The 18,290-nt window shown below is 40.9% G+C and overlaps 1 protein-coding gene across 10 annotated transcripts in view; it reads left to right on the forward strand.

Annotated features, from left to right (window-relative positions):
- Positions 1 to 18,290, forward strand: part of BNC2 (basonuclin zinc finger protein 2) — a 402,347-nt gene that overhangs the window by 270,171 nt on the left and 113,886 nt on the right. For 9 of the 10 annotated variants that reach the window (XM_057720988.1, XM_057720987.1, XM_057720985.1 and 6 more), the window contains one exon: positions 14,276 to 14,511. In XM_057720988.1, the coding sequence (XP_057576971.1) occupies positions 14,276 to 14,511 (236 nt within the window). Of the gene's footprint in view, positions 1 to 14,275; positions 14,512 to 15,326; positions 15,426 to 18,290 lie in introns of those variants that run through there. The other variant, XM_057720994.1, reaches the window with a different exon arrangement.

The following is an 18,290-nucleotide window of genomic DNA, read 5'->3' on the forward strand; positions in this document are numbered from 1 at the left end:
TTATCCCGCCAGTCACGGATGCAAAGCAGTTTGATACTTGATATATGCATTAAGCAATCCAGAAGAAAACACACATCAGTGTCAAAAGTGTGTGTGATAGCCCAGAGTTTTAAGGGATTACAGTGGGGGAAAAAAGATTGATTATAGGTTTAGAATGAGATTTCAGGCTGACTTACAGGGAGAAGGAAGGGAAAATACTTGTGACACAAAGGTAACGTTCATTTAAAGAAAAAAAAAAAAGACTGAATATAATCATTTCTTTCTTTTAGGTGTTTCCTACCAGGTGCTGGCTTTTTGTATCACTGCTCTCTCTCAGTTTTGAAATACTTCTTCACTACATGTGAAAGAGTTTAAAGCATATGTTCTATCAAAAAGAAATATGCCTTGCATTTACAGTTTCCAGAGTGAAATTCTGATACAGATATATGCTACTTCAAGAAAATTAAGTCTTTAAAGTTAATAAATTGGGAGTAGGGTGATTATTCTCTTACAGAAGAATTCATTTTTTGTTTGTTGTGTAGAAAGATTCACATGGTCCCTTTAAGTAGCATATTTCAGTAGTTACTTTTAAAAGGGGTGTGTTTTGTCGTCATAGGCTTATATAAAGCAAGGTTTGTGTAGTCAACTTTCAGCTCACCGTTGAAGTACAGGTTGGGTAGAACAACAGCAGGAATAATCATTATCCCCAGCCCTGGTTTCAGCAGGTAGATTCAATGACTCAGTCTCTTCCTAGGCTTACTGTCAAGTTTGCGGATGGCATCCACTGTTTCCCCTTACCACCTTCTGATGGAGAGGCAGATGAGGAGAGACATGCCCCCAGAGTGAGCCGGAAAAGGAAAAGGAAAGAGGAGGAGAAGTAAAACCAAGGATCTGTTTAATCTCCTCGCCAGGAGAATGAGCTTCTGAATCACTCAGTGTTGACCGTCTACTCTTACGTGTGCTTCAGTCAGACTTTAATGATTTCCAAAGTCTGTTGTGAGGACTTTATTATGCATAAGGCCACAGGGGGGAAATGCCAATCAGTTTGAAATATTACCTATATAGTCTCAAGTGGAGCTCAGATTCTACCCTGGGCTAATTGTGGGTGTGTGTGCATAGCCATATACACTCAGAGTTGCATGTCCACTAGGGAACAATTAAAATCCACAGGACAGTGGGGGCTTGTTGGAACTCCCTCTGTCCCCCTTTCCTCCCTACGGTGTAGGATCACATTCCTAATGGGCCATAAGTGTATTCATGTACTTATCCCTCATGTATTAAAGGACAAGAAAAAAATCAAGGACCATTCACATAAGGCATATAGGATATAGTAATACAATCAGGGTTTATGGAGGCTCAGTAGAGGGTTTTTTTTTTTTTTTTTTTAACTTAAAGACACTGCCACACTATTTGTTCAAGAAAAAAAAAAATAAGCCCTTAACACATAAGGGCTGACAGTTTTTATCACCAGGCTTGGGGATCTACTCTTTCAGCTACATATCATTCCTTTTCTTCTTACCTTAAAGAAATTCTAAAAGCAAGCCTTTTCTCTCTTTGGTATTAAATATCCTGATTAATTCAGCCTTGACAGTTACAGTTAGAAAGTTGTGACTTAAATGGAACATGAGTTATTTTGTACTTAATTTGCTCCCAGTTACACAGTTCTTTCCCCCAAAAGGAGTGAATAAGAAAACGTGCAGATCTAAATATTACTTCCAAGTCGTAAGGACTTTTTCTCTTAGTAATAATCATGGCCCGCCTTCCTGATCGATCCCCTGATTCACTGAAAAGTTTTTAATATGTCATCATTGCCATTTATTAATGTTATCCCCAAGTGCTACAGCTTTTATTAGGAACTGGCTTACAACCTACGGGTAGGTTAAGCCTTTGCCTTGCGCCCTGATGCTCTTGCCTAGTAAGAGAGCTGAGTCTTATAATGGGAAAGGATTGATGTTATAATGATTCCGAAGGGCCCCTTTATGATGAAATTCTAAATACGCAAAATCCCATTAAACCTGTAGAAGTTCATGGGCTAGCTACATTGAAATGACATATCATTATATGGGGTATAGTGTGCACATTATAAAGTGTGGTATAATTGGAAATTATTGGTCATATTAGCAAGAATGAAGAGCCACCCACCCTCATAAATTCAGAGGTTATGGTCTGGATACTTGAAGTAGGAAAGGGAACAATATTCTGATTATAAGTAATCAAAACTTAAAAATCTGACCCCAGAAATTGCCCTAATAAAATGCCATCACTAACAACTGTTTTTATTTGACTCTTAAAGTAATCGTGGAAAGAATTCCATAAAACAACCCTTTAAAGACACATTGAAATGTTAACCTCTTAGAAATTAAAATAGTACTCTAGGACCCAGAGCTCCTAAAAGCTGACCACTTGATGCTGTCTGTAATTTGGAATCCTGAGGGGAGTTGGGGCAAGAGACTGGAGTCCTCAAAACAATTAGCTTCACAATTTAAGGCTCACTTGGCTTTCTCCCAAAATGAAAGAATAAGGCTTCTTTAATTTTTTTTTTACTTGCAAAATTGCTTCAAATTAGCATTTAAAAATTTAAAAATATCCAGGACAGGACTGGAAATTGGTGAAATAAAAGGCTTCCTTTTAGACCGTTTTCATACAAATTTTTAATTGTTTTACTCTGCAAAGTAGGTGGCTTTGAAAAATCATTCCATTTGGCTCATGTTTTATTTTATTGAATGGCTGTAAGCTTCACACCACCACGCCTGAACAGCTATTCAGTGGAGTCCACTGGACATCAGGGCCTGAAGTGTTCGAGCGTATTCCTGTGAAAACCACCTATGTCACTTGAATTTGGCTTTTAAAGGAAGTTATGTTTAAAAAAAGTTGTGGAAAACTAAGAAGTATAAACTATCACTGAGAGCCAATTTTCTAGGATCAGTGAAAAGCACTTTTATACTCCTACATTAAGAAAAAAAAGTATCTGAATATGTTCTTATTTCTGTGACCTTCACAGAAAATATTGGAAGTGAAGTCTGTAGAATTACAGGTTTACATTTATTTTAATTTATTTGAAGGTTTGGGGAGTAATTCCTGTTATTAAAAATTGAAATAAAAAAATAGTTATTCACATTTCATTTGATAGATGCAAGTTCTTTTATAACCACCCCTCTCACACCGCCAGTACTATTTTATACATTCAAAAACTGAATTTTATAAAGGACATTACTTTGTTCTTTAAGTTGGCAATGTAGTTAAAAGTATATATTACTTCACATTTATTACATATCTTGCATTACATTTTATACTTACTTTACATTTACATTACATAACTTACATTAATGAGCCACAAAAATTCCGGCTGTTGTCCTTATGGTGATTCTGTTCTTGATAGAAATGAGTTCTTCACACTGATTTCTGTGTCTTTTTTGGGTCTTGTGGCGTACCCACCACTTTCCTTTGAAAAACTATAGATCCTATCAAAGTGTTTATTGAAATTATATCCAGGCCTCAATTTCTCCTATGTTTTATAGCCAGAAAATTACCAGTGTAAGCTTCTGTTTCTGGCATTTTAAAGAAATCCAGGTAAATTATGTTCCCTCAGTAACCTAATTTACCATTTAAGAAGCTCTCATTGTATGAATTTTTTTTTCTTTTTCTAACTAGTATCCATATTGTGTAGTTAAACCTTTTTCTTTTTCCCAGTAAAATTCTGCATATTAAAATGAGGTTAATTTATCTGTTTGCTTTTTTTTTTTTTCCTCCAGACCTTTTACAAAAGAAAAATAATCTTTTCTTTGTAGATGCTCTTCTTATAATCTCATTGTGTTGGCTGCTCTCTGACCCATTTTCAGAGTCTATACACTTGTCCCTTGGTATCTAAGGGGTTTGGTTCCAGAACCCACGTGGATGTCAAAATCCATGGATGCTCAAGTTCCTTATATAATGCTCTAGTATTTGTGTGTAACCTATGCACATCCTCCCAAATCCGCCATATACTTTCTTATCTCTAAATTACTTGTAATACCTAATGCAATGTAAGTGCTATGCAAATTGTTGTAGAACACGGCAAATTCAAGTTTTGCTTTTGGAACTTTATGGAATTTTTTGTGTGTGAATATTTTCCATCCGCAGTTGGTTGCATCCATGGGTCAGTACCCATGGACATGGAGGAGGATGGCTCTACTCCTATAGCTAGGAGACCATAAACCTAGCACATGGATCACAGACTTGGTGATCTGTGCTGTGATCCTCATAATGCCTATTTGTTATGATCCAGTCTCTGCGCGCTGGTGTTAAGCTTGTTTTCTTCAACACCACTAGATTGCATACTGCTTTTACCTAGAAATCCATTGGGTGCCCCCAAATAATGCTTGACATGGTAGGAAAGGGAATAAATTATGCAACTTTAGTTAATTCCTGCTCAGCTAGCAGCCCCATCTCACTTCCTAAACTACTGTAATCACCTACCCTCACTATTATCCAGCGTGTAAAGAGCAAAGGGGAAGGCTGAGAACGAGACATGGGTGAAATTCAGAATTGGGTGGCACAGCGGAATCAAATCCTGTCTTTGTACACTAGCTCTGTTCATCCACTCAGCAAGATAAGGGCTGAACACCCTGGATTGGCTATGTTTCTGATATGGTTGTTGAAGCTCTTACGATAAAATAGGCACAGAAGCGACCTAGTAAATGGGCTGCATGTAGTTGGGATGTGCGTTGCGTGATTGGCGCACATAGTGCTGTTATTGTTGAGACACTTTGCTCCTGGATGAGGGGACCTCTCCAAGTTTTATAGAAAAGGAAAACATAACTTGTATTAAAGCTGGAAGAGAAGGGTAGTTAAAAAGATAAAGGAGAAGGAAAGGGTCTTCACAAGCAGCGTTGAAAATAGAAAATTTGAAAAACATAGCTCAGCAGATGGAACGCGGCTTGTCTCTCCAGCCTCGTCATGTGCTACTCTCCCATGTTCACATCCAAGCAAAAATGGCTTTGCTTGGAACACCCCATCCCTGCCCCTGTTTAAATTATGTTCTCATGTCACATACCCAGTTTGTAATACTGTGTGTTAATGTGTATTTTTTTAAAGTCTGCTTTCCTCACTAGTTTTGTTTGAAAGGCAGTGGGCAGCTCACTTTGGTTGGAACAGAGAGCCACGTCAGAGAGTTATTAGGCTGGAAAGTAAATCAGTCTTTCCAAGGTCTTCTGACCCAGGTTAAGAATTTGGGGGGCTGGGACGGTAGGGCTGGGGCATTACTGGAAACGTTTGAGCAGAAGAGAGAGATATTCGAAGCAGTCTTTTGAGACTCTTGACTCTGTTCTTTTTGTATTACACCAGAGAGGACAGAGGCAGGCCACACCACACCAAACCAGTCAGGAGGCACTTGCAGTAGTGGTGGACTTAGGAGAGTCTAAAAGCCTCTACTGAAGTGGTAGAAGTTAGGCCAGAGAGGAGGGATACATCTAGGGGACCTGCAGTGGAAACATGTATGGGCACTAAGTAGTCAGAGATAATTTTGAATGATCATGCTATATAAAGTTCCGTGAGGAAAACAACAGCAAGATAGAGATGTGTAACTGTAGCGTGAGCCTAACTATATAGAATTATGGACTGAAGAAAAGTAGATGCAGCTACGTCAACATGCAGACAATAGTGCCTTTGGTTGGTGGGATTATGTATGATTGTCTTCTGTTTGTTTTTCTTTTCCTTGAATTTATATTTTTTCAGTGAGTATCTGTGACATCTCTGACCTTGGGTAGAGCTCAGCTGACAGGTTAGGGATAGACTGTCTGGTGTAGGAATAGCTGGACGCCTAGAGGCAGATGGTCACCGGTGGGCAGCTGGGGAGGCAGCTCCTCTGCAATTCTGGTTGGTCCCCTTTGTCTCAGCTGATTTCCCATCCAAATCTTCCAAACTTGAAAAATCTCAGTCATCCTGTAACTGTGACTCATCGCCACTCCAGGCATCTCTTTTCTTCCCCGTACTTGTTAGCTTGGTCTTGATTCTTTGTTCTCCCTTTCTTTTTCTTTGTACTAAGGTAGTGGTCTTCTTGCTGTTGGCTTGCCTGCCCCTCAGAGAATTTTGAAAACAAAGAGCCATTCCAGCATTTTCACATGCTAAGGAACCTGCCAAGGTTATACAGCAACTCAGTGGCAGAGCTAGCATTTGAACCCTTGGAATCTGGACCTGGAAAATCTGTCCTCCATGTGGAGGACAAACAGCACTCTTTAAAACAATGGGAACTTTAAAATCTTGTTCTAAGTTATTATTTTTTCTCTCCTTAACTCTTCTTTTTTTAAAAATAAATTTATTTATTTTATTGGCTGAGTTGGGTCTTTTTTGCTGTGCATGGGCTTTCTTTTATTGAGGTGAGCGGGGGCTACTCTTCGTTGTGGTGCGCAGGCTCCTCATTGCCATGGCTTCTCTTGTTGCAGAGCACGGGCTCTAGGCACGTTGGTTTCAGTAGTTGCAGCACGTGGGCTCAATAGTTGTGGCTCACGGGCTCTAAAGCGCAGGCTCAATAGTTGTGGCGCATAGGTTTAGTTGCTCCATGGCATGTGGGATCTTCCTGGAGCAGGGATCGAACCCATGTCCCTGCATTGGCAGGCAGATTCTTAACCACTGCATCACCTAGGAAGCCCTCTCTCCTTAACTCTTGTTTCCAGTTCACTGTCCCCAGATAACACTACTACAAATGAAATATATGCTTGCTGGGAAATCTTTTATCATTCGTGTCTGCAAGGAAAATTAAGAAAATAAGATAATACATCTATAAGTGGAAATTTTATTGTTTAATTTTGATCAAGAGGAATAAGATAAAAGCAGTGTAAATATTACAGATTTTCATCATTTATTAAACAAAGTCGATTTTTGTCAGAAATGCATCTGTCAGTAAAATGGATAGTGCAATAAATTTTTTTCTTCCTAGATTAGTTCCTGTGTCAATAAATGAATAGTACTTATTGTAAGAAAGAGAAAAGGTACACTATCAGGTCCTTCCCCATTTTTGCAAATCTAAGTGCTTGGACACCTCTTCACATGAATAGGTGGGACTGAGAACTTTATCACATTCTTATTTGGTTCTTAGAAATCATTGCAGATTATGTGCCCGCAGTTACACAGTGATCAGTTAGTTTTGTTAAAAGGAAAGAAATGGAAATAATCCACCTTATTACCCAGATGTTGTTAGAGTCATTTACTTTCTCAATTTCTGGAAAAAGGCATTAACAAGACATAGCAAATGCCTGCTTATAAATTTAGCTGTTAGTCTTTCATTTAGAGGCATATCATTTATTCTTGTATATACCAAAAAGATCGAGAAAATGAAAATACTCTGTTGGTTATTAAGATGACTTCTGCAGTATATCTTTTTTTTTTTTTTTTACTGCAGATTGAGCTATCTTAACGGATGAAAATTTCCACCAGTGCTCATGGTCAAATCAGGCTGCTAAATCAGACTTAATTGTCATTTTGGAAAAAAAAAAGTGCACACATATGTCAGTTCAAATGAATGTATTAATACGCATTTTGAGAAAAATTATAAAAAAATAAATCATGGACTGCATTTCATAGGATAGTTTGTTAAAACAGTCCAGAAAAAAATAAGAAGCTACTAAAATGAATTTATTAAGTATACAATAGAAATGCTATTTCTCATTCCTTAATTAGTAATGATACACTATAATGTATAACAAGTTTCTTTTGAAATGAGTATGTTAGAAGTCAGGGTATTACTTTGATAATGCGGTTGGTGTCGGACTTTAGGAACAAAGTAGATAAGAGTCTTATTTTACAAAAACATGGTCAAACTTTTAATGTGTTTAATGAAAAGTTATACACTGCTAAAAATTAAGTGCTTTGCCATTTAGATCATAATTTATTTTAATTTTATTTCTCTTAACAGGATGTGGAAATATTCAAGACTTTATAAGATGAAAATGATTAGTCAAAATAAGTATTTGATAGTATTTGATTAAATGGGTAATGACTTCCTTCTTAAATGATAAACATCATTTCTGAAAGAAATCATGTAAAATTCCTATCCACAGGTTTTATTCAGTGTATCTTACAAATTTCGTAGGTCTGGGAAAATATTCAAACTGAATTTAAAAGAGTAGGCGTCACATGTGCTCCAGGGCTCCTCTTCCCAGGTGATGACACCTCCTGGGGGTGAGTATCAGGAATAATTGAAAAGAACGGAGGGAAAAGCCATTTTCAGCATTGAACACTTTTGCTTTGCTCTCACAGGATGCTTCTAAAAAAGGATATGTGATTAAATAGATAGGAATGCAAGAGGTGAGTGCGGGACTACGGCCCCATTTTACGTCATGTCTGAATTTTGAATATTCCAGTGTAAACCCAAATACCAGGTCCTAGCTACCCTTTCCTCGTATATGCATAGTCAGGGAAAGAGGTTCCTTTTCCAGGTTTGTGGTGTTTTTATTGATCATTACACAAGGCTTCACAAAGCCATTCAAATTGTCCATTATTTTGTCACCCAGGAGAGCTTTACATCCTGGGCCAGTTCACTGCATAAGTCAAGTCAGAGTATGCCCTTATTTGGTAAAGGAGGAAGGGTATCGTTTTCAAAGGAGGATTGGGGATGGATGATCTGCATCAACAGGCGGGCCTGTTCTCAGGGGGATGAGTTTTAGGAAGGAGTAAATACAGGCTTGTAGGATCTGGAAGTTGAGTCCCTATGTCTTCATATCTCTGAAGGGCCCGCACATACCCCAGGTTTAGGCAGATCATAACTTGAAGTCCAGTGAGTTAAGGCATCTCCCAGTGGAGTATTGCAAAAATTTCCTACTCTTCACTTGACTCTAGGCCATCCTGTCCCCTAACTCATCTCTGGTTTTCAGTGTGGCCTGTGTAGGGGTGTATGTTACCATCACCTGGGGTAATTTTTCAAAGGATACATGACCATCTCCCTCTCAACCCTTCTTCTTTAGGGGTTGTGGCTCTGTGGCCATGTGTCCCCAGCTGACAACTGTTGCTTTAAATTTCTGGATTCTCGTCCAAGTTTTAAATCTAAAATTATAAGTCATTTTCCTCTTATAAAATGTGGAATATTTTCTATATCCTACTTACCAGAAATAAAATGATTTTATAAGCTTTCCACAGGTTTTGGCCTGCAGTGTTAAGGTTTCTTACAGACTGCCCATCTGACTTATATATGTATCTTCAATTCTTTTGCCGCAAGTTTAACACATTCTTTGGATATTCAGTTCTCTTCCCACACCTTATTAGTGCAGTGGTTCTCAAGGTATGGTCCCTGGCCAGCAGTATCAGTGTCTTGTGGAGACTTGTTAGAAATGCCAATTCTTGGCCTCCACCCCTGACCCAGTGAATCAGAAACTCCAGGAGAAGGTGGCCCAGCATTCCGACCTATGTTTTAGCAAGCCCTTCATCTGATTTTGAGACACACTGTGTTTGAGAACCCCTGGCTTATTAGTTATCCATCTACCTGGACTGCCCTCCTCCTTTCTCACCTGCTGATATCTTTCAAGACGATGCCTTCCCGGCAGAGTTGCCCTCTCTTCTGTTTCCTACAGTATTTTGTCACCTCTCTTTTATAGCATAGATAAAGTTTGCATCTGCATGCAGCACCTGCCTTGGTGGTAAGTGGTTAAGTGCCGGTGAATAAATGCATGTATGCGTGAATGAAGGAGAAGAGCGTTTTAGAAGGAGTGGTGATCAATAAGGTCAGCGGTTATGGCAAGATCATGGAGAATAATGAAGGGAAAAGCGATTGGATTTCGTAGAAAGGCAGGTGTTGGTGACTTTTGAAATGCTCGCTTCAGCAGAGTGATGGGCAGGAAGCCCAGATTGCTGGGAGTTAGGGACTTCCAACACGATGAAGACTTGCGCGTTTCCAGAGTTGCTTATTGACTGCTTATCTGAACGTGTGGTGGAAACAGAATTTCTTGGAAGAAGTAACCAAGTGACCTTAGGCCAGTTAATGACCCTCGTGGAGCTTGTGATCTCCGAATAGGCAGTAACAGTAATACCGTGTGCTTTTAATTGTTTTAAAGCATTAAATGAGATCATTGTAGCCCCTTAGAATGATGCCTGGCGTTCAGTTGGTACTTAAATGGTCATTTCCTTCACCCTCCCATGTGACAGCTGTTTTTATTTATTAATGTTGTTGATGGTGTCCATCACCCTTTGCAAATTTGTATGAGATGTGAAATTGTTCTGTATACCCTCATTCCAATCACTGGAGAAATTGTGAATTGCATTTGGCCTGGAACTAACATACCTTTGGTTGAACCACTGACACCTCCTTTGAAATACATGTTATCCAGCTGGAAGAATACCTCAAAAAGGGAATTCTTAGTCAAGGCTCTTTTAGATACAAACTGCAGACTGCTACTTCAAGCAGACATAGAAAGAAAAAAGGGGAGACAGAGAGATTTTGTTGGCTCCTGTAACTGAGAATTCCAGGCGGGTCCCACCCTCAGGCACTGCCATATCCCTATCTTGTGGATCAGACCACATTGTCAGTCCTTAGTCTTTCTCAGCCCATCCTGCAGCTCTGCTGTCCTCCGTGTGATTCTCATTGCCAAGCCTGTTTGCCAGCTACGAATTTCAAGGAGAGCGAGAACGTCCCCGTAGTTCTAACTGAAAGCCTGGGTTCAATATCACTCTTCAGATTTCCGTAACTTGTCCATTCTTAAACTAGCTGTTGTGGCCAAGGAACTGGGAGGTACTGGTTTTCCAGGCCTGGCTTCAGGAATGTTCTATTCTATGAAATAAATGGTACTGAGTGTAGGAGAAAAGGGGTCCCCCGTAGGGAAACCCAGCTTCTGTTCCCAGAATGAAGAGAAGGCACAGCAGGCAAAACAATTGATATCACTTTATTGTGTAGAAAAATGCTTTCCAAACTGTGCTTCTGGGAACTCTAGGGGTCCCACTGAGATGCTTCAACAGGAGGAAGGGAAGGAGAGAGTCACGCACGTGGGAAGTCAAATCCACGCTCACTTGAGCTTTACCAAGAGTGGCTTCACTTTCATTTATTTTTATACTCAATTTCTGGTTAAGATTTCATCTGGAAATAGAATTTGGGCAATACCATCTTAGGACCATTTTAGCAGTTGATTCGGCCCGTGGCTCATAAACGTAGGTGACCATCTTTTCCCACTCCATCCTGCTGAACCAGTTCTTGCCCTCCCTTTCCTTCATTCCCATTGGCCCAGTTCATATTCCTAACCCGCCGGAGATCCAGACTTGAATGCCCCACAATCAGACATAGGAAGAGCATGACATTAGGCAGAAGTCCAGTTCTCAGTTTACTGTTATTACGACAATTTAAAAATCGTTCCTTAACCCTTTGCTGACCAAGGAGACATCCCCCGACCCAAAGATTTTGACAAGTTGGTGATGCAGTACAATCCGGCAGTTATAAAGCAGGAAATTTTGATTCATTCAAGAAATGTGACCGAGCGTAATCTTTGATGATATGTTTATGCTGGAATTTGTGGTTGACGCCTGCAAGCTGGGCAGGTTAATTGTTCAAGCCTTCCTCTGGCTCATCTCTTAGGTAATTGCTGCTTAAATCACACCCTTGGGGCTTTTTCCTTATCAACTTCCTTATCAACTATTGACTTTCTTTAAATATTTGGCCTGCCCTTTCATTTTCCCTATCAGAACCCAAAATGTAGCCAGGTATCTATTTGTGTAAATAAAGTTTTATTGGAACACAGACACGCCCATTAGTGTACATCTGCTCTGTTTTCCCTCTATAATAGCAGAGGTGAGTAGTTTTGAAACACGAGGCATGGCCCATAAACCTAAAATATTTACAGTCTGGCCGTTTACAGAAAAAGTTGTTGACCTCCACTGTATGCTTATGTGGCTTACAACAGGATTCCTACTTCTTGACATGTGGCGTGCTAAAGAATCAGTGATGTCCTTTTAATACTGTCACTCTCTGATGGTCTCACAAGCGTATCTAGGGAAGTATTTTTGCTTTACCTGTTCTACCTGTGCTCTTTCAATTCTCTGAACAACTTCTCTTCGTTTCTGTGCCCTCAACAGTTTAGTCCTCTTCATCTTCTAAAACTGCCAGTCCTTTTTAAGGAGTGGGAGGGAGAGGGATGACAGCTTTCCACCTGGCCCTAAAACACATTGGCACACATACACGCATATACTCAGTGCATAAATACAGGGTCCCGAACACATGGACAAAAATCAGGTTTGATGCCATTTTATTTCCCCTCTGCTCAATCCTCCCAATTTCATATGTGTTTTGGTCACAGCAGTGTATTTTGTGAAGAAGTGTTTGATATGGGCCAGGACGGTTGATAAGGGAAACAGGAGCATATTTCCCTCGACCTGGATGCTGGATTCTGTAAGCAGAGCAGCCACTCATCAGAAGGCTGAGTAGTTAAGCTGTACTTGAAGAAGAACAGGGATAATAATACTTCTTTCGAGCATTTTTGCCGCCTAAATGCCCTGTGGAGTGAGAGAAGACTTCAATCCCTAGGCTTGTGAATCCCTTATCTTTCCCAAACGTTAAATTAATTTTTAAAGCTATTTATTCAAAGTTGACTTAACCACTAGAATAGGAAAGATCAGACAAATCAGCTGCAAGAAATGAAGTATGAGGAAACCCGAACTCTTTGACAAAGTATTCCTGGGAGTAAATGTGTTGAATGAAGCCAGCGGGTAAATGATAAGGGCCTTTACACTGTGGATGTAAGAAGGCAATTTATCAAGAGTACATGAACTCTCCAGTGACCACAAGTCAGGAGGAAATGAGAGTGGAGGAGGAACCCTGAAAAAATACATTTGAAATACTAAAAATTGTGTGTGTGTGCATGCACTTTTAAATACCCTCATTAATATGCAGAAATATTGGTATATTAAAAGAGGAGTTACTCAGAGTATACATGTCCGGTAGCCTGTGCCGTTCGGGGAGAAGATACCAGGAAGAGAGGTTGTGAAAAGGCCAGGCTGTGGTTTAGAACTTGGAGAAACCTTGGGTGCTCACGGGTACAGTTAGAATTTGAGCCTGGCAGTTGTTGTCTGATACCCATTTGCCTGACTCATGAGATTAGATGAGCATCTTTCAGGCTCACATGTTTATCTCTTTTAATCTCCAGAAGATCATATGTATACAGTTCTGACAGTTGATCCAGTGCCTTTGTGTTCTCTTTAGGAGTTCAAAGCACCTCTCACCCGTTATCTCATTCATCTTTGCAGCATCTCTTTGAGCCCTGCAGATGAGACAGTATTATCTTAATGGGTCACTTTAGAGAAACTGAGGAAAAATGTCATTACATTATCTGCAATAGGGTTCCCAGGAAATCAGATAAAGGTGGGAATGAGAATGTATGGCCTTATCTTGGCTTTCATGGCTAGGGGGAAAGATGTGATTTCTTAGATTTGAGGAGAAAAAGGCCTGACTGTTGAAATATTATTTCCACTAAAAATATTTACTCTGAAAATGGTCATCCTCAGTTTTCTGCACTGAGATGATGCAGCTGAAATAAGCAGAAATTCTCATACGTTGATTTTAGTCATTTTTTTCCCCCATTTTCATCTCCTACTAAGCCTTTGTCAGAGCTGTTAATAAAGTACCGAATTACAACTTGAATTTCTTTTTGTGTTTGTATCTCTTGAATAACTTTTAGAGAACACTGAACTAACAGGTAAATGGCAAGAGGGGAATATTGGAGAACTAAATCTTGGGATAATTCCCCTTAGCTAATTCAGCCTGGGGTAAATGACTAGTGCCCCCCGAAGTCAGCTTTCCTGATTCCCTCTGAGTTAGACCTTTTATCCCTGTAAGTCTAAAGAACACCTCTCTCTCAAACCATCCGGGCATCCATAAGGGGTGAATCTTATTCAGAAAAGCAATGTTGGTTGAGTCTGTTCTTGTGGCCTGAGTTGGCAATTGTGTGTGTGTTCCTTCTTTTGGTGAGGGGAGGAGGAACACCATGGTAACTTGGCTTGAGCCATAGTTCAATTAACAAATTAATTAGCCAGGTTTTTAGCGCAGCCGCAGTCATTTAGAAACCTCCTCAGTGGCTCTCTTCCTTAAAAGCCGAATTTGTTTTGTGTTTGCTGTCATCTGCAATTTATAAACACGCAGAATCTAAAAGCAAAAGAAAACAAACAGGGAGGAGGTGGGAAGAGCAGTATTTACATTGCACAGTCCTGCTTAAACATCTGTGGTTTTGATCCAGCTGTAGAAATGGAGGCCCCATAACTTCCAGTGACTCATCACTCCTTTCTTTGTCTCGGCCCTCTCCTTTTTATCTCTTTATTCTCTCCTGCACCCGGACCTCTGGCTGGACCACCGCAGCCTTGGATAAGCTCAGCACGCAGCACCTGTACCACCCCACCCAAGTGGAGATCGTGCAGTCCAACGTGGTGTTCGACATCAGCAGCCTGATGCTATACGGGACGCAGGCGGTGCCCGTGCGGCTCAAGATCCTGCTGGACCGTCTCTTTAGCGTCCTGAAGCAGGAAGAGGTGCTGCACATCCTGCATGGCCTGGGCTGGACACTGCGCGACTACGTCCGGGGGTACATCCTTCAGGTAGGGGGAGGACGTCAAAGCCGGTGTCTGGGGCCAGCTGGAGGAGGGCTGGGGAGGAGCCATTGGCAAAGCAGCCCTCCTTCCTGCCCCTCTCAGACCCAGGCATGCACACCCCGTGCTGGTTAACATGGTCCTTTCGGCGGACTGGTCAGGGGATTGGAAAAAAGGAGCCGTGTGCCAGCAGGCCGGCATCCGTGCTCGTGGTGGACGTTAGAAAGGATACAGTAGCCTCCTGCCTAGGGTTGCTCTGTTTGCATTTTTTTTAATTCAGCTCCCTCCCACCACAACACAGGCCTCCTGGCTTCCCCAGCAGGTCTTACTGAAGCCCTGCTAACAGGGAGGGCGCAGAGGTGGGTGATAGGTGTGGGAAGATCTGAGATTGCACTTCACCTGGGTTTAGCAGGGCTCGTTCTCGCACTTACTTGATAGGTTTGGTATTTTCTTAGTTGTCTCTTCTCTGTACCCTAACCATTTATTGCTTCTTCATCCAAATCAAAGGGAAGACTCTGTAAACTCCCTGCTTCTGTAACCAGTAAACTCTGACATTCCGTAACATGCAGACCCTGGTTATAGATTTGGCCTTCACAGCACCTATTCCTCCAGCCTGAGCCCCTTCTTTTTGTCAGGGGCTTTTCCGGTCTGGTAAGGGTCTTGAGACTTTCCTGAAGGCCTGCAGCCTCCACTGCCCGCGCCCCCTGCGTCCTCGCCTTTTTCATCATTTTTTGCCGTATGTCATGAGTCGTTTTGCGTTGTGTACTTTGCCTCTGAAATGTTTTTATGGCCATCTGTCTTCCTACGACCCTTGAAGGGTAAATGTTGAAAGCAGCATGTTGGGAGACCCCAGGATCCAAAAAGACTACACTGGACGATGAGGAAATACTCCCTCCTGCCAAAGGAGATCACAGTTGGAGAAGGTAGAATCTGAAGTGATGTTTTGAAATGTCTTACGGGGGATAATACCAGGAGAACCGAGCCCTTCAGAAAAAAAATTGGTTTTGGCTCTGCCAGCCTTGTTGATTCCCCGAACCACCCTGTGTTGTGTGTAAGGCTGCCAGCTTGGTATGTGATGGGGGGCGAGGGGGGCGGGGGCTGAAGTCTCGCCCTCGCTTTAACCTGGCATGAACACACACACACACATTCCTGTCATTCTCCTGTGTGGTACCACCAGGTGTGAGCCAGGGTGGGCAAGCAAATGAGGGATGCTGAGTGGAAGCAGAGAAAGAGGGACGATAGGAACACCTGTCTGCTCCCATGACTGCTTCAGTTAGCACAGAATCATTTCGCAGTGAGATGTCAACTTGAAAGGCACAGGGAACTTGGCCCTAAGAAGATGAGATGGTGTTGATAATAGGAATAATTACATATGACGTGTTCAGTTTATAGAAGATCTTCATAAGCATGATCTCATTTGCCTCAGGATGGGGATGTTTCAGTGGGGTGAGTGGAAAGTGAAGTCCTGGGTGGTCAGGGGGCCTGAGGGGGCCCAGGGGCCAGGAAGAACAAAGCATGGCACCAGTTTCACAGTCCCCGCTCATGCCGGCCTGGAGATTTGCGCACAGTGCCATGTCTTTCCGCAGTTGTTTTCACACATGATTATTAATGTCCATTTGGGATGGATTTTACCCTACAGGAAGGAACAAACCTGTTGCAGATTTTTGAATGGAAGTTGTCCGCTTGGCTAAGCACTCTTTCCTTTCTTCAAAATGTAGAGTAATATGCCCTGATCTGGTCCCATCTGTACTGCCTCCACTGTGATGCTTAGTTCTGTCACCAATGCTGTATTTCAGTTCTATGGGTCTATTTTTGCCTAAGCTATCTGGACCACACGCATGGTCTTTTACTGTTGAAACACATAGATACGTGCATGACTGTGATTATTTGCGGTCGTGACAGCCCAGTGTACTGTAGCATTTTGCTGGCAGTAAGTACAGAACCTGCTGGTTGTTCTCTGGTATAACGCTAATGTTCTGCCTTGAACAGTGCCTGTTCTTTGTTTTACATGAAATTATTACTTAGGTGTTAATTTTTTCTCAGCATTTCAACGTAACTCTAAGACAAGCATAGAAAATGTGCTCCATGCTTCATTTTGTAAGAGGACCTAAGTTTAAAGATACAAAATTATAAGAGAAATTAAATTTCAGAGGAAAATTCAACAAAACCACAAACTAATATTTATAGTCTCTTATTTTGGGGTGAAATACTGCATATAAAAAACTGTCATTTATTGTGATACTTAATTACTTAATTGTGAAAATTATAATTAATTTTCATTCATTTCATAGAGATTCTGACAGTCTCAAATTATTATCTGTTTTCTCCACTTGATATTTTGAAAAATCATAGATGATTTTTACATTAGAGGAACACTAGGTTTAGTTTGTCTTGTTTTATTGGTAGGATTGATGTAATATGGATTTTATTTAAATGATGCTTTTTGTCATTCAGCATTTATCATCTGCTTGTTTCTTGTGAAAACAATTCTTGGTTTAGGAAAAAAGCAAGAGGTCGAAGGACACAATACTGTTACTTATGTAGTGAGAAAATGCTCATTTCATTAAAAAACAAAGAAAAGCAAGAGCTAGACTCTAGAAATAAACCTTTTTTTCCTCTCAAGCAATGTTATTTGATTATTGGCCAGTACTTTAAAAATTATATATAGTAATAATAAGGTATGCTCAGATGACTTTGAATATAGTTATATGTAACATTTTTGAGCAGGTAGACTATAAAATGTGCGTCCAAATGTTGTGGAACCCTATGATGCACTATTAGTGTACAAGTCATTTTATCTGGCTAAAACTCAATTGTCTTGTAGCCCTCAAGGCATCAATTTTAGCATTATTGCTCTCAACAACAGTATATTGAATATTATGTCAGTTAAAGGAGAATAATTATCAAGGCAAGTTAGGGTGGCTGTTAGTCTTACCACATATTGACTTGGTTAGCAGTTGGCTGTGGATTGTGTTACTGGGCAAATGAAGATGTACGGTAAGTTGAACTGGTGAAGCCAGGATATTAATTTAACTCTCTCTGGGCCCAAACCTACCTCCCTGATGTATAAACACAGCCACTTCTGGTTTCAGAAATAGTTTTGAATGTGGAAGAACAGCAGTGTCTGATCTGATTTTGAATTTTTGGATGTGGGGGGGAAAGAGGAGCTGGCTGTTGAAAACTATCCTTTTGCAAAGCATGTTTGAAGAGGTTATTAACAGAGAAAAGATGATAGTGGTGCCACAGATTTATTTAAGAGACTAGCGATATTTTCCAAGAATCCTGTACTGTTTCCATAAAAGTTGCTTTTCACTTATGTGATTATCTGAATAAAAGCAGTGTCCTGTTCTTCCCTCAGTTTCCCTGTCTTTGGCCTAGGATATAAGAATGGGGTGATTATCGTCCTTGAATTTAATCATTTAAAAGTCAAGTGTTCACACAGTTTCTTTTCGGTTTGAACGTGTAACTGACTTGCCTGGGCTCATAGGCCAGCCCATCTGTGGAAACCTCCTCCTTTGTAAATGAGTCCTGCCAGAATTCAGGGAGCCGTATCAGACGCTCTGAATAATTAGCTGAGGTGTCAGCCGCCTGGTGACAGGACGAGCAGTGATGCACATTTCAAATCACCTGTGTCTTGAGACAATCAGAAGTAATCGCGCCATCAGCACTCTGGAAGAACATTTCCCAGCGTGTCCTGGCTGCATCTGTCTTCCGGAGGTTCGACGGGAGCACTGGGGGGACCTACGCTCTGGGTCCTTTCCTTAGAGCCTCGTGATAACATTCACAGC

Source organism: Hippopotamus amphibius, chromosome 2 (assembly GCF_030028045.1).
Source record: "Hippopotamus amphibius kiboko isolate mHipAmp2 chromosome 2, mHipAmp2.hap2, whole genome shotgun sequence".
NCBI lineage: Eukaryota > Metazoa > Chordata > Mammalia > Artiodactyla > Hippopotamidae > Hippopotamus > Hippopotamus amphibius.